This window comes from Dryas octopetala, chromosome 6, assembly GCF_963921425.1.
Source record: "Dryas octopetala chromosome 6, drDryOcto1.1, whole genome shotgun sequence".
Taxonomy (NCBI): domain Eukaryota; kingdom Viridiplantae; phylum Streptophyta; class Magnoliopsida; order Rosales; family Rosaceae; genus Dryas; species Dryas octopetala.
In genome coordinates this window covers 21693004-21715731 of record NC_141371.1, presented here as the reverse complement: position 1 = coordinate 21715731, position 22728 = coordinate 21693004, and the positions used below count along the sequence as shown (strand labels likewise).

At 37.4% G+C, this 22728-nt stretch overlaps 1 protein-coding gene across 1 annotated transcript; it reads left to right on the top strand.

Moving 5' to 3' along the window:
* Positions 1-7379: 7379 nt before the first annotated feature.
* Positions 7380-22424, top strand: LOC147283254 (putative fructokinase-6, chloroplastic). The gene is made up of 7 exons (XM_086246445.1): positions 7380-7883; positions 13258-13466; positions 15143-15355; positions 15798-15995; positions 16138-16275; positions 21341-21457; positions 22084-22424. The coding sequence occupies exons 1-7, from the start codon at positions 7742-7744 to the stop codon at positions 22216-22218; spliced, it is 1152 nt and encodes a 383-aa protein (XP_086102571.1). The 5' UTR covers positions 7380-7741; the 3' UTR covers positions 22219-22424.
* The last annotated feature ends 304 nt before the right edge of the window (positions 22425-22728 follow it).

Below are 22728 nucleotides of genomic sequence, written 5' to 3'. Positions count from 1 at the left end.
TTGTTTGTATTCTATGTTATTTTAAAAATTCTAATTCACAATTTATGGTCAGTAAAGAACTAATTTTAGTGTTTTCACTATCTATATTCGTTATGTTTTATGTTCTATTTATTTCTAATGAATTTGTTTCAATTGGTTGGTTATAACATAACTTACAGTAAACTTTATTAGTAATCTTACCTCTATAGTGTTGAATTACCTTTTTATTACATTTTATACAATTAGTTGGCCATCCAAAATTATTATAAATATATTGTTCTTCTTCTTCTTCTATTAAAACACAACTAAAATCTTCTTCAAAGTCTTCTAAATTTTCTAAGGTTTCTTCTTCTTCTTTTTCAAAGTCAAAACTACACATATTAATACTATAAATACTTTCATTATCACTAAAATTATCTAAGCTATATACAGATTTTAAATCTTCATCTTGTTCTAAATTAAATTGTTCAATTATTTGTACTTTTTCTCTTTTAGTTTTTCCCTTTTTAGGGCATTGTGGTCTTATGTCATATTTCACCACATAAATAACATTTACATTTATTTTTATCTTAATTTTAGTGCTTTATATTTTCTAATCCAAAGTTTATATTTTCTTTTTCTAAAATGCTTTAGTAAGTATTTTCTTTTTCTAAATGTTTGTGATTTCTATATATCAAATTTTTTGTATTTTCTAAAATTCTTCTTTCTATAGTTCTTCCTATAAAGTTTATAAGGTTTGTTTCCTTGATGACATCTATATTGCTTGGGTAAATTTATGTTCTTACAACTCATGTAAAATTGTTTTCTAATTTGTCTTTTTTCTTTTATTTGACTACATTATTGTCTAAGTATTTCATATACATGTGCTACTCTAGGTCCTATTAATGGTTCTATTTTATTTGAATGTTTTTGTCATTCTGTCCATATTCTTTCTCATATAGGTCCTTTTATTTTTGTTATATAAGTGTCTAATAAATTAATGTCATTAATTTTACCTATTCTTCCTAAATACTTGAAAAAATCTGTAGTATAATATCTTATGTATTGTAGATCACAAATTTGTAATTGCTCTAATTTGTTCTTGCTCACTTCTCATGTCTAATCTATTTTGATCTAGAAATTCTATTTTAACTAAAGTTATAAAATCTGTTATATTAAAATTTTGCATTGCATTATTATATTATACTGGTTGTTTTACTTTCCAATTTTGAAAGAAATAAAAAACAATTCCATCTAATGTATGTTCAAAATAATCTAAAATTTCTTTATTTGTATCGAAGTCTAACATTGTTGATACATGTACACATCCTTTTTCCCAAATTTCTATAATTTTTTCCCAATCTTGGGGGTCTGTTTTATCTTAATTGAAAATGTTTCCTAAAAGTTTATATCTCTAATTCCTGGTATATGAGGTACTCTATTCTTTTTAGGTCTTATAAAATTTTGTTGAGTTGTTCTTGCATGTTCATTATTTGTTTCTCTATATGGTTCATTTGTTCCCACTATTCCCATTTGTTCTTATATATCTAGATGTTCCTATATTTTGGTAACTCATACCTGAGTCTCCAATTTCTTCTATTGGATTACATTATTCTATTTGTTCAATCAAGTGAATATTATATTCATTACTTCCTAAGATATATTCTAGTCCTAATTCAAAAATAAGAATTACTAGTTCTTCATTATTTTTTTTTATTTAAACCCAAATCATAAGTTTTGTATTGATTTAAATATTCTTCTTTAGATAAATTATATCATTTATCATTTTATCCATTATATGATCTAAGTTAGCTTCTATTAAATTTTGTTATATATTATCAAAAACCGTAACCCAGATTTCCAGCGAGACTTCGGCTGTTGGCGCGACGTTTTGGTGGCGAGAGGAAGAATCGGTGATCGGAGAAGAAACCAGTAAATGATTCCTCCTCCCTTCGAGTTTTTCTGGGTTTTTTTGGGTGTGAGAGAGTGTTCTTGGCTGTTCTTGGTTAGTCACCTTTCAATCTGAAAAGTTAGGTTTGTAGTGAGAAAAAGGTATTTGTGAGGATGTCATCCGAATCAAGCGATCGACTCGAAACTGGGGGAGCTTTCGAAGTTGATAGCAAGGTGGAGTCATCTAGGACTTCGTCTGGGGATGAAATTGATTGGGATGAGTTATTCCAACATCTAGACCAGCTCGGCTCAGTCGATAGGCACCCCAAGAAGGTGAGCCGAGCCTTTGGGGATCAGGATGTTCCCGTAGTTGATTTGGGATCAGAATCTGAGCATGAAGAGATTGTTCAGGAATCCGAGCAGGATGATGGTGGGGGAGGTGAAGAGCAGGAAGAGGAGAGGAAAAGGAGAAAGAGGCCGAGCCAAGCTCAAGTGCTCATTTGATGGTTATGCTCGTATCAGTTGAGCGTGATCTGGGGCATAATGCATCGATCTCGGCTCAAGTGGGTGTGATCGACTTGAACTAGTATAAGGATATGGCATGGAAGGCCGATCAGATCCCAAATGAGATGGAAGAATGAAAGGTGGAGGAAATAAGGATGAGATCCCACCTCGGTGCTGATTAGGCTACCAGCAGAGAGGGAGAGGCTGAACTGAACTCCCACAGCCTTCGCCGAGAGGACCTCCACCTAGCTCGGCTCGGGCCTCGAAAAAAAGGAAGGCCATAAAAGACCCTGGCCCGAGCATAGGAAAACTGATGATGGCGTTGAGAAGGCCACGACTTCGGTGGAAGTGGCTTAGCACTTAGAGTCATTTGTGAAGGGTTTCAGCAGCGTCATCACTCTAAAAGTCATGTCTCAGTCCATGACTGGAGTTGATGAGCCAAGCGTCAAAGGCAAGGCTTTGCAAGCCTCTTGACATAGCATAATGGTAAGGACTTGACTTAATGAGATGGAAGAATGAAAGGTGGAGGAAATAAGGATGAGATCCCACCTCGGTGCTGATTAGGCTACCAGCAGAGAGGGAGAGGCTGAACTGAACTCCCACAGCCTTCGCCGAGAGGACCTCCACCTAGCTCGGCTCGGGCCTCGAAAAAAAGGAAGGCCATAAAAGACCCTGGCCCGAGCATAGGAAAACTGATGATGGCGTTGAGAAGGCCACGACTTCGGTGGAAGTGGCTTAGCACTTAGAGTCATTTGTGAAGGGTTTCAGCAGCGTCATCACTCTAAAAGTCATGTCTCAGTCCATGACTGGAGTTGATGAGCCAAGCGTCAAAGGCAAGGCTTTGCAAGCCTCTTGACATAGCATAATGGTAAGGACTTGACTTGTGTTTTTTTTTTTTTAATCTTTTCTTTGATCAGTTCACCATGATAATGTAAATAATCGTCCTTGTTTCTTTTTTCAGCTTGCCATCCAGTAATTTGAAGTGGCTCGGTCGGTTGTAGACACGGGCGAGAAAGTGCAAGCCTACAGGGAAAGGGTGCAAGCTAGGCTAAAGGGACATCTCTCTGTTGAGAAGAAAAAGGTTGAGGAAGAGCACCAATGGGCGACTAATCTGCAGGTTTAGGGTTCAACCTTAAGGAAAGAGAAAACTCAAGTCGCCAAGAGCTTGGCAGATGGGAAGAATCATATATTCGAGCTGACCATGCTAAACCTTGCATGGCTTGCAAAACGATGTGCTGGAATCTGAGCGGAGGGTCATGGAAGCTCGGGAGTCTGGCAGTATTGAGGTTATGAAGAAGGCCAGGGCTGATGGGTACTTCGACTACCTTGGGGAAATCTAGGCCAAGCATCCAAAGTGGGACTTGTCCTTCGTGGGCGAGGACTCTGAGGATGAGGTCTAGCCGAACACTGACATAGAGAAAACCACTGAAATTTTTGCCCCTTAAATTTTATTTATTTATTTTTTGTTTACCCCGAGCCGAGGTGTGGCTCGGGGTCAGATGTTTTGTTGAACAAATTTAATATTTATTTAAGTGTTCTTGATTACAATTATGTTTTTACTTTATACTTTATTTTTGAACTGCGAATGTATGCATCATTATATTTTGCAAGTATTCTTAGCTCGGCAAGTAAGATAAGTAAAAGTAATTAATTGAAATGAACCAAGTACTCTCAGCTTGGCAAGCATGGTGAGAGTACAAGAAATTAATTAAAATGGACCACATACTTTCAGCTCGGCAAGCATGGTGAGAGTACAAGGAATTAATTAACATGAGACAAGTACTTTCAGCTCGGTGAGCATGTTGAGAGTACAAGAAATTAATTAACATGAGCCAAGTACTCTAAACTCAGCGAGCATGTTGAGAGTACAAGGAAAATTAAAATGAGCCAAGTACTCTTAGCTCAATTAGCATGGTGAGAGTACATGAAAAATTAAAATGAGCCAAGTACTCTTAGCTCGGCGAGCATGGTGATAGTACCAGGGATTGTTGGTGCAAGACCTTGGGGTCTGTTTCCTGTTGAGCATTGGACTGAAGGTCATGCTAGCTCGACCAGGGGTATTTAAAGACCTTTGGGTTATGTTTCTTGTCAAGCGTTGAGACTAAAGGTCACGCCAGTTCGGCCAAAGGTATTTAAAGACCTTTGGGGTCTGTTAGGTTTTGAAGGAAATAATTAGGTAGTTTTATTGCTAAGTGTAGGAGCGTACAGGGGTAGAAGTCCCCAGTGTTTGCTTCATAAGCTAAGAAATATAATGAGAGTGATGAATGAGTTATTCATTTAAATAGTCAAAAGATGATTAGGTCGGACAGTTCCCAATCTTGATTACATGGTTTATTGGTAATAAGTCTTCAGATGTTCAGCGTTCCAGTTATGTTTGAGAGGTTTACCAGCTAAGGTGGTTAGATGGTAAGTCCCCAACCTGACCACATTAATGACTTTGTAAGGGTCATCCCAATTTGGATCGAAAGAACTCTCTTTGATAGTCAACAGGCTCTTTCTCATAATGAGTTTACCTCGTTTGAAGTTTCTTGGCTTGTTGACCCTTTTTTTGCAATACTTGGTCACTTTCTATTAATAAGCTGCTCGGTATAAGTTGGTTTCGGTCCTCTTTTCTTCGATCGTATCCAGACTGAGTTCACCATAACACTTCAAGTAAGAGTTCAGGCAAGTTGCCTTTGGCTCCATCTAGCTTGGACTTCAATGTTTTATCGATGATCTTTTTGATAGCCTCAACTTGTTAGTTCGACTGGGGGTGATAGGGGGTTGCAAAGTACAACTTGATGTTCAGACCTGAACAAAAACTTTCGAACCTCTTGTAGTCGAACTACTTGTCATTATCGACTATGATGTTGTGTGGTACGCCAAACCGGCATATTATGTTCTTTCACACAAAGTCTTCCATTCGCTTAGTCGTAGTGCTGTCTAATGACTTAGCCTTTGGTTTTTTTGAGGTAGGCCGTCATGTTTGGCTCTCAAGCTTCATATTCTTCCAGGATTTAATTGACAATGAGTTGGAAGTCGCTGAAGATCTTTAATTTTATTACTCCCAACTCTTTCGCCAATCTAAGCCCAGCGATGAGAGCTTCGTACTCAGCTTCATTATTGAAGGCTTGTCATTTGAAGCAAAGAGCATATTCAATGACGATCTATTATGGTGATACAAGGACCAGACCAAATCCACTTCCCATTAGGTTGGAAGATTCGTTCACATATAGTCCAAGTAGAAACATCGATCTAAGCCTGGGCATTGCTCGTTGCAGGATCCACATCTGAGGTAGGGGGAGCAGTGACGTGCTTTAGATCTTCCTTTGTGATTGTGGACTCATAAATGAAATCAGAGATCGCCTTAGCCTTTATGGCTGTCCTTGACTGGAAGTTGATGTCGAACTCATTGAGTTCGATGGACCATTTAATGAGTCGACCTGAAGTTTCAGGTTTAGCCAAGATTTGTCTCAGTGGTTGATTAGTTAGAACCACGACAAAGTGAGCCTGGAAGTAAAAGCGCAATTTCTGAGCTAAAGAGACTAGGTCTAGGGCTATCCGCTCAAACTTGGGATACCTGGTTTCTGTGTCAAGGAGTGCTCGGCTGGTGTAGAAAACCTGGTGCTGAGCTCCGTTAACTTCTCTAACCAACATTAAGCTGAGAGCTAAGTCAAAAACTAAAAGATAGAGGAACACCTCTTCCCCTTCTTCAGGCTTGGATTATATGGGAGGCTCACCCATGTGTTTCTTCAAATTTTGGAAAACTTGCACACACTGGGGAGTCCAGTCAATGGTTTTCCTTGCCCCTTTCAAAGCCTTAAAGAAAGGCAGACATTGGTCATCAGTTGACTTGGATATGAACCGGTTCAGGGTTGCAACTCTCCCAGTTAAGCTTTGTATTTTTTTACGTGTCTGATGCAACGAGAAGACAAAGAAATACCAACCAATTAATTTGTATGATCAGTTGGAGGAAATTTGACGAGCTGGGTGCCACGAGGAATCTCCATCTGTGAAAAGACGGTTGTCTTTTGACCGTCATTTTTATGATGAGGAATATGCTGCCAAAAAAAAAAAGTATTAGAATTCCAAGGAATTTCAAACCACCGATACCTACTGAAAATAGATGGTATGGCCGTGACCCTCGTACACATGAAATCCAACCCTTGTTTAAAACTAAAAAGAGCTGCATGCAAAGGCAACAGGCGGAGGCCAGGAGATGGAAGCTGAACATGCTGGGGACCACGGGCGGCTTCCAAGAAGGTTAAGCTCTGTAGTAACCCGGCCAGTAGAAAGACATGTTATCGGCCAAGAACCTTTAGAAGTGGTCGTGTAAGTCAAGCCGGACGAAATGCTAACAACTAGAGTTAGCTCGACCTTGTTGGCCGGGTCAGAATGAAGAATTCAGCGCTGTAAAGAAAAGTTGATCTTGGACAGGGACCGCGACCCACCCTTCTTCGACTTATGGGCATAAAATTACGATGTGACCTTGATTTGGTTTAGGGTAAAAAAATGAGGTTTAAGATATATAAATGAGGTTTAAAGTTTAGAATTGAGGTTTAGAGTTTAGAATTAGGGTTATGGAGTTTATGACTTAAGATTTAGGTTTCAGATTTTAGGCACCAAGAGTCTAAATCCTAAGCCGTTTTGTTGCGTAGCAGTCAGACACAAACCTAATACAATCTAAATCCGCATAGTAATGTATGTTTGTTGATCTATTGTAATTTATATCTTTTTTATTTTGGTCAACGGTGACTAGTTAAAATAAAATTAAGAAAGAGTGTATCTGACTAATATGTAACTTTGAGAAGTTTTATTAATTTATTTGTAATTGACTATAATTTGTAAGGTCGGACTTTGGTCAATGAAATATCCCTTTCTTCTGGCAATGAGAGTTACATCACTTATTTTTTGACCAAAAAAAATCCGATCACTTATTTTTCTTTTCTTATCTATCTCTATCTTTGGTACTCACCAGCTGCGGGTCATAGAGCTGCTGGCGATGGATGAGGCTTGGGTGAATTCTGTTTTTGCATTTTTTTTTTTAAGTTGTGCAAAGGGTATAATTGGAATTTAGTGTTTACAAAAATTGGTACGGTATTTTGAGCAGAACACAAAAGTTTATTGGCTTACCGGCTTTAGATCAAAGTTGCTGGCTGTCCAAAAGAGCAGTGGCAAGCTGACAAACATTAAGCTACTTCACTCCCTTGCTTTCTCCGCTGCTACTTGACCCCAGTCTCTCTCTTCCTGTTCCATACCCATCAACAAACACTAAGATGATTAACTGCCTTAGGCTCAGCCATTTTCTTCGGAGAAAGTCATAAGAGCTTCCCAGTAAAAGCACTTTTGGAAGTCAACTACTTTAAAAGACTGATCTGAGTCTCTGTAATTTGGGTAGTTGTTTGTTTTGATGGCTCTTCATTCAAGTGCTTTCTGCTTCAGTGGTGTGGTTTCTTTACCTGGCAATTCGGTATGTCTTAGTCAAAGGACAGTGAGAGCCTCGGCGTTTTCTTGTCCGCCTCTCAGTTCTATTGCCAGATCGAATGTACAAGGTATGCTTGGTTTTGGAATTGTATCAGCCTCCGTTGACAAATGAGTTTGCTTAGTTTTACTTGTTATCTACTTCTTAGCTCAATGGATTATATAAGTAAGGGCGATTTTGATGTTCTTGGATTGAATTTTCTTGATACATTGTGTGAATTGTTCTTTGTTTAATTTCCTGTGACTGTAGTTTTCATGGTGTGGGTTGGTCCACTAATCGAGTGATAATTTTTTTAATTTCACAATTTGTTGGGCCATTGTATACACTTCTTGCCACTTACCAATCAAAATTACCCCGACAACAAATTATTATTATTTTTTCATATTTTTATATGGGTATTTTATATCAGAAGTGTTAGAACCACTTTGTGGAATTGAGGACAATTTAACCTAAAAGAGGAGGTAGAGACCAGAACTGAATCAACGATTGTTCTGATTGCTGCTTCTTTACAAGATATGTGAAATGACTTATTTGTCTAACTCTACTGTCCAATTCGTTTACTTGTCTTGTGCAATTGAAGTGAAAGCAGCTAGAGATATTTGGTGACCATTTAACTAGTGAACATAAAGAAAAATGTAAAAACAACACTGGGATAACTGAAACTTGAAGGCAATCCAAATAAGATTTTTGAATAGATAGCATATGCTTATGAAGAGATTTTAGTATGCCACCATGCCTACCAAATCCTATGTAATCTCCGTAGGCAAAGCAAACAAAAAGGAAAGGCATTGGAAAGTTCTGTAATAGAGAATGCTGTTGATAAGGAGAATGGTTTTGGTCAGGGCTAAAACAATCTAGGCACAGAAAAACAATTCCAGCATAATATGCAAGATTAAGGCAGTTAGGTATATTGTCTGCCTAATGAGTGTAGACAAATCAGCATAGTTAATTGAACCCTAAGTCCTAACAATCAGGAATCTATTTGGAAATGGTTGGACCTACCTAACTCTTGAGAGGGGATATACCTTAATAAAATCAACATTGATCATTATTGGGATAGCGATTGGACCATAATTTACTTTCAGCTAACACTTGCCCACATTGCCTGAATTTGTGTAGCATTAAGCTTCCAAATCATAGCTGAAATCGAATCGTGTCAAAATCCACCCTTTCATGCTCCCTTCCCACATTTAACTTTATGAATTAGATGCCAAGAATTAATATTTAGACAACTATGGTGGAGGACCATATTTTTAAGGTCTTTGTAAGGCTTCAACAAATTGACACCATACTGCTTGTTTCAGCAAGTCTTGAATAATCTCCTTTTCGGAGCTTTTTAATGTAATTGTGAAGAATAGGAAGGGCAAAGGAGAGGATCCATTATAAGCATTACCGCCCTCATGTAATTTAGATAAAGCCATTTGGAATTACAAACATGTAAGCAATTATGAACGCTTTTCGTAATTTGATAGTTGATACTCCTGAAATCTCGTGCAATTGTGACCAGTTAAAGTAATATATGGAACACTACTGTAGTTCAAGAAGTGAGTGTATGTGTCACTCACTTTTGTCTTTTCCAATTATTTCCATCATGGACTGGATGAAGTTTCCCATATTTCGAGTGGTGGCTTTTGGACTTTCTCGGCATGACCTTGCAACGTCTACCCTATAGTACAGGTCAGTTTTTGTAAGCAGTAAGCAACAAATCTTCCATTTTTTATTTTGGGAAAGCTAGTTGCTGGTTGTCAATGAAAGCGGCAATCTTCACCCCGGTGAACTCATACAGTTCTGATGTGCCCAGAGGCCAGACGCGAATTCCCAATCTGTTGGACCAAAACAGTTTGGAGGACTCTCAGTTCTTGCAATTCCCAGCATATTATTATTATATTTTAAAATTACTAAAAAGACAATATTTATTTATTTTGTATCTTTGTGTGGCATCCAAGAGGGAGGACTGATAGAAGTTAGAACTTAACCTGTTTTTCTCTTCATTGGCCCAATTCTTATGTGCTTGATCTACCTCATTAGACTTGTACCTTGACTTATTTTCTTGAGGGTTGGTTCCTCTTAACCTAACTCTAAATTGATATTTCTAATTTAAGCTCCTACTTTGTAATTGTAATTCCCTAATCTGGTGACCATTAATTTTGTTTATGAAATATTTTAAATTATGTTCATTTTATTCTACACGATATAGTTGTTTCTAATTTATGTACTTTATGTTTTTTTCCTTCTAGTCCAAGTGATTTGCATTTTCCACTCGCCTAACATCTGTGGTATATTATCTGTTAGGCTCATGTGAAGTCAAGGTCTATAATTGCGTAATTGAGTCATTGATTAGCCTAACTTGATAGAGGGTTTGTATGCTTAAGTTTTTGGGGGTTGTTGGCAGGTTGAGTGATCTGGTGTTTGTTTAATTTTGGTGGACATCTTGTCCACTTATCTTTCCTTTTGTACTTCTGTTCTCTCTAATAAATTTCGTTTCTTATAAAAAAAAAAAAAAAAAAAAAAAATTAGCCTAACCTATTGTAGTGGGGAAAACTTGCTACCACAGACAATGGCCTGACCACAGACAATGGCCTGAGTGCCTTTGTGAAACAACACAAATGACCTTGGAAGTTGTTAGACACCAGTGTGGTATTTGCCAAATAACTCCGATGGTGAAGTTAGTAATTAAAGAGGTTAGAACACTAAGGTAGCTAGGTTTAGCTAATCATGGTTTGCGTACCTTGTAGAAGGAGGCATTGGGTCCCTTATAGTAGCTGAGAGTCTAGTTAGGGAAATGCTCTTGGCAGTCCTGGAGGGATTCATAGCTTAGATAAGTGTCATGGTCCCTGATTTGGAGTGATCTGTTATATTTCCAAGATGGAATGTAATTTGAACTCAAACTTCTCCGGAGGGAAGTACTGCATAGCGTTGACCGCTTTGGATTGCACATTTGGAGCTAGGGGTATTTTGGATCATGGTTACTCTTGGTACATGTGGTGTGTCTTGGGCTTAGAGTGGAACTGCATCACTAACCTTTTACGGAAATTTATTCAGATAAGTATGAGAGCTTGTTTTTACCATATGTGCTCTTCACCAAGTTTTTATTCTTCCAATTGATATTTTAATCTAATAAATTCTTGCAATGTTGGAAGAATCTAATGATTTCATGAATTGGTGTTAGAAGCATTTTAATTGATGTTGCAATGTTTAATATATCGTGCTATTCCATTACATGGTCGGTTGAACCTAAAAATTATTTTTAATTAATGCAAGTTCAAGTTCTAATGTTTAATTTACTAATGCTGACATATGATTGTCAGTCCAGTACTCATCAACCGATATTCAAACAATTCTAGAAATTTAAAGCAGAAACAAATTATTGCTAAGATAAATCAGTCTATATTATCGCAAGAACACCAGTATTTTGGTGTGGTTTGGGTACATGAATATTGTTAGCTTGAAATACATGGTTATTTAAGCTTTTGTCGTCCAGTGGCTGTCCAACATGGCATAAGAGTTTTGGTCGTAGGAGGTTCTGTGGTTGAAACCTCCAAGCCTTAATCCTCACTTCTTTGTTGGTTTGCAAAGTGCAAGGTGGGGCTGTACCTATATTTTTTTTTTGTCTGCACTTTTTTGCCTCTCTGGGTGCAAGATGGGACTGCACATGTGAGGGTGTTAGCTTGATATACATTGTTGGCTCATTCCCTAACAACTTAAGTTTTTGGGGCCTAGTGGTTGTCTAACATGTACATCCACCCTAACCCCCTTTGGCCAAACCCAAACAAGTCTACTAATTAAATTGGGGTTTGATAAGTTAACCTTTACAACCCTAAAACTAAAGTCAGTCCTCTTCACAATTGGTTAACCTTAAACCACGCACAATCCTCACGACAAAAAACATAGAAAATCCAAGCTCATATGATTTGTAGGTTAATGAACCATAAACATCTAGAGAAGAGGGTGTGTGTGCCTATATTTGTTTCCCATACACAAATAATGTCAATAATAATATTTAAGAACCGAGGACAAAGAAAAGAAAAATTTAACTCAATGTCGACAACAATGTTCTCCACTGGGAAGGTGGGAAATCCACTAATCCATGGGAGAGGTTAGAGGGGCATCACTCTTTCACTATCGTTAGAACCCTTAGGCTAAGGGCTCTGGTTCTCAACCTACGCTCTCTTGTGAGAGCTATAGGGGTATTTAAGGGCAAAAGATCTATTAGCTCTCATCATTTAAAATGCATTTGATATGTGAGGTTCTAAAATCTTCGTTAACTGGGATAAGTTACTGTTAAACCAAAGGCTTTGGTACACCAAAAAAACCTTGGGAGACAGATGGAGGTGGTTGGTCCCCTGGAACAACCTGTCAGTCTACCTAGAGCATGGCTGGTTGACCAGCCAATGTCCTAGTCAACCAGAACAGCTTTTGGTCACCGAGAGTGTCAATCTTGGTCATGATTTGGTCTGTTTTTATTTTTCTTCTTTCAACTAAATGTCTATTGGAGTTTTAGTTATTCTAAGGATCCTAGACACATCCAAATTTCTCTTTGGGGTTTGGTTATTTCTATGGATCCTAGACATATCCTAAACTTTGTTTGGACTATCCTAGACTCTCAGACACACCCTATCGCTAAGTTTGGGTCAAGAACTTAGCCTTGTTCAGTCTCTTTAACACAAACGTAACCCTTGAAGTACTCTAATAGGTTGGGCAATGTCTTGATCTGGTTTTAATTGTCTTGACTCTATCTTGACCGTCAAAACTTTGTCCTAGCTCCACCTTTAAACTTGATACTCTTTAGGTCTCTAAGCTGTACCTCTTTCTAACTGTCTTTGTTAATGCACTTGACCCTTCATTGGGATGCCATCGTGTAGAACATATACATGCCATAAATTTGGAAACCTAAGGGCCTGTTTGGTATTCTATTCACAAACTATTTTTTTTTTTCAAAAACAAAAAAACAAGTTTTAGTCAAGAAAACGTGTTTGGTAGACCGTTTTCAAAAACAGTTTTTAGAAAAAAATTCAAAAACATACCTCTTTTTAAAAATGATAAAACATGGTTTTTTTTTACACTTCTTTCTTTCTTAGCTGTCATTATTTTTTAAATTTAAAAATTGTTTTCAAATTTCATTCCAAACACGTTTTCAAATTTTGAAAATTGATTTTGAAAACTCACATTTAAAAAAAAATCTTAATTTTTGAAAAAAAAAATTTAAGTAGGATACCAAACGGGCCCTAAAATTCTACACTTTGTGCTTGAGTGGCCAGCAATTACAACAGTAAGCTTGTGTTTTATTTATTTGGACTACATGAACACAATGAAGGAACTTTTCATTTGACTTGAATCATGATTGACATTACCATACTGCTTTTGGTCATCTGTTTACTTCATAGCAGTATTGTCCTTTCGTTAAAAAACTGAGCATTTCATTGTTTGACTGTTATATATTTTAGGGAAAGCATTTCCAGGAGATGCACTGCTAAACACAAAAGAATCCTCCCTTGTGGTTTGTTTTGGGGAAATGCTGATTGATTTTGTCCCAACTACTAATGGAGTTTCATTGGCTGAAGCACCTGCATTTAAAAAAGCTCCTGGAGGAGCCCCTGCTAATGTTGCAGTTGGCATAGCTCGTCTTGGTGGCTCATCAGCTTTTATTGGGAAGGTATCATTGTAAACATATGCATCCAAATTCTTGTTGTTAGTTTATTTAGGAAAAGGAGAGCATCTATTTAAGCCTCAAATGAGGCTATTCTATCAAATCCGTTAACACTTTCCGTTAAAAATATTAAAATATTTTTTTTCACCATTAAAATCTTTATAAAAACTTAAAAAAATAAAGGTAAATTACTAAGAAGTCCATTTTAGACATCATTGTACAAAGAAACTCACCTAAAAAGTTGGAATGATAAATAGGTTCACTTTGTAAAAATACAGTCCACACTCTGTACAAATAAGTCCACGTTATGTTTTTTTTCATGATTTTTTTTTTAAAGTAAGCAAAACAGTGACAATGATTGCCACTGTCGCACAGTGACAATTAATAGAGTATTTTTGCAATTTAAATAATTACTGTCCTATAGTGACAATGATTGCAATTGCTAACAGTAACAATTAATTGTGCAATTTAAATTGTTACTGTCGCACAGTGACAATGATTGCCCAACTGTTAAGTGACCCAATCCAACTAGCAACACATTTCACTTAGGCCCAATTGCAGTGATCTTAAGAGATGGCGCACCACCATTTCTCAAGGCAACCTCTTGCATAAAAGAAGCCCATTGTCCACCATAGCCAATATCAAAATCAATAACATGGACATGATTAAAGCCTTCCACAGCTTCAAGGATGGCTGAGATGAGATCCTTACCCTGCCAGCAGAGAACAAGCGACGATCTCTCCGCTGTCCCCCTCCGACCCCAAACTCGATTCCCAGCCCCCCCCAAACCCGATTAGAACAACGCACAATGGGTTCTAGATCTAGGTTTTTAAAGAAAAACCCCAAAAAATAACACTAAAAGAAGAAAATTAATAAAAAATAAAAAACTGGTGTGGGGTGGGGTGGGGTTGCTGTGGGGGTGGGGCTGGGGATCGAGGAGGGTCGGGTTGGGGGAGGGAGGTCTACTCCTCCCCTTTTTATTTTCTTCTTTTAGTTTCTCCATTTTTTTTTCTTCTATGACTGTGAGTTAGTTTTTTAATTTTTTTTCTTCTTTTAGTGTTATTTTTTAATTTTTATAAATATTTTAATAGTGAGAAAAAAATATTTAATATTTTTAACGAAAAGTGTTAACAGATTTGACGGAATAGCCTCATTTGACGCTTATGTGAAGTAATAGTCCGAACAGATGCACTTTTGAAGGGGGAGTACTGCTCTGGCTCCGACACACAAGTTGGAGTCCTTTTTCTCAAATTTTCCCATTAATAAATGGGTTGGGGTTAGTTGAGTCAGCCAACATAGATTAATTAAATAGGTGAAGCAAGGTTGACTAGTCTTCTACACAAACATGAAATAACACAACACGAAATGACCTGCTAATACGAATAATATATATAATATGAAAATTGTCTTTTTACCTCATATGATTTTCTTTTTACTCATTATTTAAGACTTTCGCGAATTGAATAAATTAAAAAAAAAAAAAAAAAAACTCATCCATACTTAACTCTAATATTGCATGATGCCACAACACTTGTACACTAATTTTTGTTTCTTATGCATTACACAGACACGATACAAAAAGAAAATGTTTCTCTTTTTGTTATGTCAGTTGTTTACTGTTTTATAAAATCTTGAAATGGTAAAGCTAATCATATCATTTCATATTTATGCAATCCTCACAGGTGGGGGAAGATGAATTTGGATACATGCTTGCTGATATACTAAAGGAGAATAATGTGAACAATGCAGGGATGCGTTTTGATCCTGGTGCACGAACTGCTTTGGCATTTGTAACATTGAGGAGTGATGGGGAACGTGAGTTCATGTTTTATCGTAATCCTAGTGCTGATATGTTGCTTCAAGAAGCTGAACTTGATTTTGACCTAATTAGGAAGGTATGAAACAATTTCTATTAGTGGTGATGAAATAACAACAGTGAAAATTACTGTTGTAGAGTAGTCAAAATATAGCAAAGCAACATCTAGAGAACCTTATATCATGCACAGTCTATTATCATATTAATCATCCTGCTGGTAAGCCTACCAATCTTTCAATTATGTGTATTCCACATCATGTAAGAAGGATACTCAAATTTTGAACTCTTTATTATTCCAGGCCCCCTCAGACCTCATGATTGCTGCCTACACCAGTTTCTGTGTCTGTTTTCATTTTAGGTCACCTTGTTGGGCTCTTCTTATTGTTGGATATGTACTATGCCTGTGTTATGTCCCCTTTCCATAATCTTCATTTTTTGAGTTTTCATGATTGATTTTTTATTTGACTTAGTCTTTTTCTTTATAGTAATGTTCAATGCATATCTTAAACTTCCTGTGGCAGGCAAAAATCTTACATTATGGTTCTATAAGTCTTATTACGGAACCTTGCAAGTCAGCCCATATTGCAGCAGCAAAAGCTGCAAAGGATGCTGGAGTATATCTGTCCTATGATCCCAACCTCAGGCTTCCATTGTGGCCTTCTGCAAAGAGTGCTAGAGAAGGAATTTTGAGTATATGGGAGACTGCTGATATTATCAAGGTGGTCTAACCTTTAAATATGCAGACTACACACCTGTTGGTTCACATTTGAGTTTTCCTGTTCCTTTTCTGAAATGGATCAAAGGAAAATGATAAGTCTAAATGGATCTACATCCTCTGAAATTTAGACGATTTTTTTACAGATAAGTGAAGAAGAGATTTCTTTTCTAACGGAAGGAGAAGATCCATATGATGAAAACGTTGTTCGCAAATTGTACCACCCAAATCTTAAGTTACTGCTTGTCACTGAGGGCCCTGATGGTTGCAGGTATTACACCAAGGTGAGCTTCCAAATATTTCCTCAGATGTATTCTACTTTTCTGGCCATCTCTCTCCATGTATGTGCGTGTTGTGTTTGGCTCGCCGGAATGTTTCTGGAAAGTGATTAAAATAGGAACGTAGCAGTTTTAGATAATTCCTAGTTGGGTACAGTTTTCTTAGGAATGTTAGATGGCTTGCGCAAGGCTTTTCCTAGTTAAGGAAGTTCTGAGTTTTCCTAAGTGTACAAGGTTAGAATTAGTTATTAGCCTATTACCTAATTCTACTAGGAAAAGGAATTCCCAGCTGTAACCTATTGTATGCCGCAGCCTATAAACTTATAAATAGGCTGCTGCAAGGCTAGTTAATTAACTGACAGAGCACCAGAAATAGATAGAGCTTTTGTGATCAAGTAGAGAGAAAAAGTGGCTACGGGTTGGGTTAGGTCTAGGGTTTTTCAACAAAATCTTGTAACTCTTTTTCTAATCATAGTGCAGCTGTGATTCTCAAAGGATCACACGGGAACGTAGGCAAAGTTAGCCGAACCTTGAGAACAAATCTTGGTGTTTCTCTTGTGTCTTATTTTTCTGGTATTATATGTGTGTTTGCTATATCTGTTTTAACTCTAGAATGCATCAAGAACAAGATTGCAGGGGGTGTTAATTCACTACAATTGGTATCGGAGCCAGGTTGGCTAGAAGGTTTTTGCGATGTCTAGAGGAGGTTGAAGCATGGACTTAGGGAATTTAAGGCCTGCTTTGAAGCCATATGATGGCAAGGATGATTTTACAGATTGGCAACGGATGATGAAGAACGTGCTGGTGTAGCAGGATCTGGATGATGCACTTCTTGGTGAGAAGCCGACAACCACGTCATAAGGAACATGGAACAAGGTTCTCAAGAAGGCAAAGAGTTCAATAGAGATCCACCTCACAAGATCCGTGAGATCTCACATCACAGAGGCGATGACAGCAAAGAAGCATGGGACAAGTTAGAGAGTATTTATATGGGCAAGACGGTGTCCAATAAACTCTTCTTGAAGGATGAACTCTTCGGACTTCGACTAGAAGAAGGTGGAGATGTAGCGGATCATGTATGCAAATTGCAGAATTGCATAGCTAATCTCGACAAGGTCAAAGAAGTTTACAAGGATGATGATAAGGCTATCATCTTTCTGAGATCCCTACCATCTTCTTTCAAGCACTTCCGAACAACTTTGATGTTTGGAAAGGAGATTCTAAAGCTTGATGACGTGGTGTAAGCGCTCCAGTCATATGCAAAGTTAGATGATTTGACTGAAGGCGAGTCATCACAAGGCCTTTATGCTCAGGGCAAGGAGAAGAGTCGAGGGAAGGAAAGGAGGGGCATATCTAGCAAAAATGGGAAGTCCAATGATTCCGATGAAGGTGGTTGCTTCGAGTGTGGTTCACTAGACCATTGGAAAAGGGATTGCCAGATATGGCTGGAGAAGAAGAAGAAGAAAAGGGCTGAAAACTCAAGTAACGTCGTGGTCGACGATGGGGAGCTTTTGGTGGTATCTCCGGGTAATTCTACTCCACATGCTTGGTATTTGGACTCCGGATGTAGTTTTCATGTGTGCAAACAAGGAGTGGTTTCATACATATGAGGAATCTAGTGAGGCAAAGTTTTGTTGGGGGATAACTCTGTGTGCAAGGTTCATGGCGTCGGCACAGTCAAGGTGAAGATGCAAGATGGAATTGTTAGGTTGCTTGGGAATGTGCGATATATTCCTACATTGAAAAGAAATCTTATCTCTCTTGGAACTCTAGAGAAGAATGGGTATGCATTCAAGTCTAGAGCAGGGAAGCTTCAAGTCTCAAAAGGATCAAGTGTGATCCTGAAGGGAGTTGTGCAATCTAATAATCTCTACAAGCTTTCCGGAGTTACAGTGATAGGTGGAGCAGCTGCGTCTACCAAAGAGAGCTTGGATGTTGAGCTCCTGGAGCATTGTGACAAGGGAGAGCAAGGGCATCATCTTACAAAGGAAGAGTCCTATCAAATAAATGCTACGGCTAAGGAAGAAGAAGCAACAAACCATGATTGTTGCTTGTTTAGTTATTCATCAAACATTGACTTCAAAGATGCAGCAACGGAAGTCAAGGAAGATGAGGAAGGTTTGATTGTTGTTAAGGAAGATGCAACCATGAAGGCAACCAAGGTGGTTATGAAGGTAAATTCAGTTCAAGAGAAGGCCAACTCTGAGCTAGTGGAGCATGACACAAGGGTTGAAGAGTTTGGACAGCAACAACAATCAACAAAGGTTCAAGAACAGGTGGAGCAAAAAAGCACAAGGTAGTCCAAGCCCAAAAGTACCATCAAGCTAACTCACAATTTTTGGTGGGAAAATGACAGAGGTTACTATGGTGTTAGTAAGGGAAATCTGGCTACATTCAAGGGGGCTTGTGAGAGCAAGGAATGGGAACGTTGGAGGTGTGCTAGGTTGTCTCTACAAAGGAACTTCGGTTGGAAGTTAGTTCCTAAATCCAAGGAGAACGTTGACCATGAATGGGTTTATGGAACAAAAGGTGAAGAGAATCTTGAGGCTGCAATTAAGATTCGAAGGTACAAGCTCGGTTTGAGCTTGGTCAATCTTCAAAGTTAGTTAATTGAGGTGGAGCACCTTTTCACTTAAGGTGCATTGAGGCAATAGGTTTTTTGCCAATGTGAAGGGGTTCTTGGAGGTTTGTTCGAGGTTACTTCAAGACTAGAGAATATCTCGAAGGTACAACATTCATGGCTTTGGTTCCGACTCGCCAAGGTGGAGATTGTTGTGTTTGGCTCGCCGGAATGTTTCTGGAAAGTGATTAAAATAGGAAAGTAGCAGTTTTAGATAATTCCTAGTTGGGTACAGTTTTCTTAGGAATGCTAGAAGGCTTGCGCAAGGCTTTTCCTAGTTAAGGAAGTTCTGAGTTTTCCCAAGTGTACAAGGTTAGAATTAGTTATTAGCCTATTACCTAATTCTACTAGGAAAAGGAATTCTCATCTGTAACCTATTGTATGCAGCCTATAAACTTATAAATAGGCTGCTGCAAGGCTTGTTAATTAACTGACAGAGCACCAGAAACAGATAGAGCTTTTGTGATCAAGTAGAGAGAAAAAGTGGCTGCGGGTTGGGTTAGTTCTAGGGTTTTTCAACAAAATCTTGTAACTCTTTTTCTAATCATGGGGCAGCTGTGATTCTCAAAGGATCACACGGGTACGTAGGCAAAGTTAGCCGAACCTCAAGAACAAATCTTGGTGTTTCTCGTGTGTCTTATTTGCTGGTATTATCTGTGTGTTTGCTATATCTGTTTTAACTCTAGAATACATCAAGAACAAGATCGCAGGGGGTGTTAATTCACTACAGTGCGTGTTTGCACAAAATTTTGTGACTAAATGATAGTTATTGTTATTGACAAAATAGAGCAATTAAGATTAATTTTCAGATACCAATTATTCTTCTCCGTAGGAAGTATATATAGTCATGTGATGATATACAAATTGGGTAAGTCTTTATGTACAAGTAACGTCTAAAGTCAACTCCTATGATTATGCTATAATTAAGTTAATCATGCTAGTTATAAATTGCATGTCGACACATGCCTTATATGTGAATCATCGAGTAATAATATAGTAAGTGAAAGTACCTCAACTTATTATTATTTCTATTGTTCAAAAAACAAAATATATATTGAGATGATATTATGAGGTGAATTTTATATCAATCTTGGTTGTTGTTTGATATTATTCGCAATCTCATAAAAAAAGTTTGACCTTATTGTCGAGTGAATTCTTGAATAGCAGAACATATTGATTAAGGTAGTAGATATAATTTTTTAAATATGTTAAATGATTACATAATTAACCAACAATCGCAATCGGAAATATATATTCTTAAGTAGATTGAAGTAGAAGCTTTAATTATGGTGATAATACGAGAAATCAATAACACAAGGTACATGGCTTGGAGATATTATGTATAGCAGTCCTTCTTTAGAGAGGATGTCTGCATTTTTCAAAATTTGCGGATGTCAACACAGTGTCGACATGGGGTAGACAGTATGTCGACATGAAATTTCAAAAGGGAAAAATTTACAAACAGAACACATACTTTGATAGTTGTTTCATTTCAGGATATTAATTTTGCTTTGTGTTAATGAAGGACACATACTTTCATTTTGTGTTAATTAAGGACCATGTTTTTTTTTTCAGTTTTTATCTCAACTTTGGCCCGACGTTGGACCCATCAAAACTCCACCAAATTCAGAAAAATTATACTGGGTTTAAAGATATGTATCTACTCTTTACAACCATATAAAGATTACCCAAATCGGATCTTTACAACTCTAGATAATCGGCCCTAAAGTAGGGTACCCGAAATTGTTTGATTTTCCAAATTTTTTTTCAGAGGTCCGATTGGACAGTTTCAGGTACCCTACTTTTAGGCCAATTATCTGGAGTTGTAGATGTTCGATTTAAATGATCTTTATATGGTTGTAAAGAGGAGATGCATAGCTTTAAACCAAATATAAGTTTGCTAAATTTGGTAGAGTTTTGATGGGTCCAATATCAAGCCAAAGTTGAGATAAAACAGGGTCCTTAATTGACACAAAATAAAAGTATATGTCCTTCATTAACACGAATCAAAATTAATGTCCTGAAATGAAACAACCATCAAAGTATGTGTCCTATTTGTAAATTTTTCCCAATTCCAAAACTTGCTGCAGCACATCATCTATGTCGACACACTATCTATCCCATGTTAGCACTGTGTCGGCATCCGCAAATTTCGAAAAATGCGGACATCCTCTCTAGAGAACAATTCTTATGTATAGAGTTTGTGTGTGCCCCCGCACCCCCGTGCATGTGTGTGTTTGCCCTTGTGTGGGCATGCATGTGTGTAAAAGGGAGTATCAAGGGAAAATCAATTATATAGTACAGATTGCTCTGTTTTCTTAACTTTTGCTCCTTTTTTCTTTTTATTTTCTGGAAAATCAAGGGATGATGTTGTTTCAGCTAAAATAACAGTAACTTATTTTGTTTCCTAGTATTGTAAACTAGAAACCGCAAATATATGTGTATTTGCAGGAGTTCAGTGGAAGAGTCAAGGGTTTCAAGGTAGATGCGGTGGACACCACTGGTGCTGGGGATGCATTTGTAGCTGGATTACTATCACAACTAGCTGTTGATCTCTCTTTGCTAAAGGTACTGTATCTCAGATACAGATACTTTACAGAACTTTCTACAAGTGAAAAAACTATGTTTATATATAATTATATATTTGCAGAAGAATAACCACCCTTCATGATGTCGAAAATTAAACAACGGGAATTAATATAATAAAATCACTGGACCACTGTGAATTAAAAACTTACTAAAATGGATATACTAAAGTCTGCATAGGAAAATATATCTTCATACTCTTATCAAAAAGAATTAAAGAAATATCCTCATGCAGATGGGACAGCTTCTAGTTCTAGATTTGCATAAAAAATAAAATAAAAAAAGGAAAAGGAAAGAAAAAAAGGGATTCTAGTCATCACCCTAAACCCTACTAGGATAGGTTTTTGCAATTTTTTATGCCTTTCTCAACTGATTTGAGCTGCACTCCCAACATTCTTTATGATAGAAAAGTTTTTGACATGTATTGCCTTTTAACCCTTTAATTTCACTGTAAATTTTCCTGATTTATGTGTGTGATTATATTTTACAATTGTTCATTGATATTACAGTCTTCGAGTTATATTTTATAGTATTTTTATTTTTAAACAACCATGAATTAAATCTGTGAACCTAAAGAAAGTGGCCATGCATCTGGATTTGACATGTAGAATGAAGACAAACTGAGAGATGCTCTCATGTTTGCTAATGCTTGTGGTGCATTGACGGTGACCGGGAGAGGTGCTATTCCGGCTTTGCCAACTAGAGAAGCTGTGCTGAATGTCACGCTCAAGTCTGTAGCATAGGTTTATGAAGTAAGCATGTAACTACCTCCTAGCTTCCTGCCTGTTTAAAAGAAAACTTCAAATGTACTATTGTAGTAGTCAGTTCATGTTGTATGACCAAAATTAATTGGTCAAACAGATTACATTGTTGATTGTATAAGACCGTAATTCAATAAGAATTCATGCTGAAGTACACCATTAATAACACGTTGCTTATGTGTTTGTTATGTCTGTGCATTTCTTATCCTGATATTTCATTGTTTATTTTACCACTCATCTCTGTTTTGCATACAACTTACCATAAAGTTTTCTACTGAGAAAATTATCAGTTCTAGTTGTCGAAGGACCTCATAAATCAGGCAGGCAAGGTTTTGACCCATTTTACCAGAGATGGCAGTCTACTTTGTTAATACAACAATGGTGAACGTGAAGCATCCCCAGAATATATGTCATATCTGGCATCATCCTTGATTTTCGGTTTTATGACGGAAGATGCAACAATTGAGGGCGTTTCCAGGTAACGAAACTCAT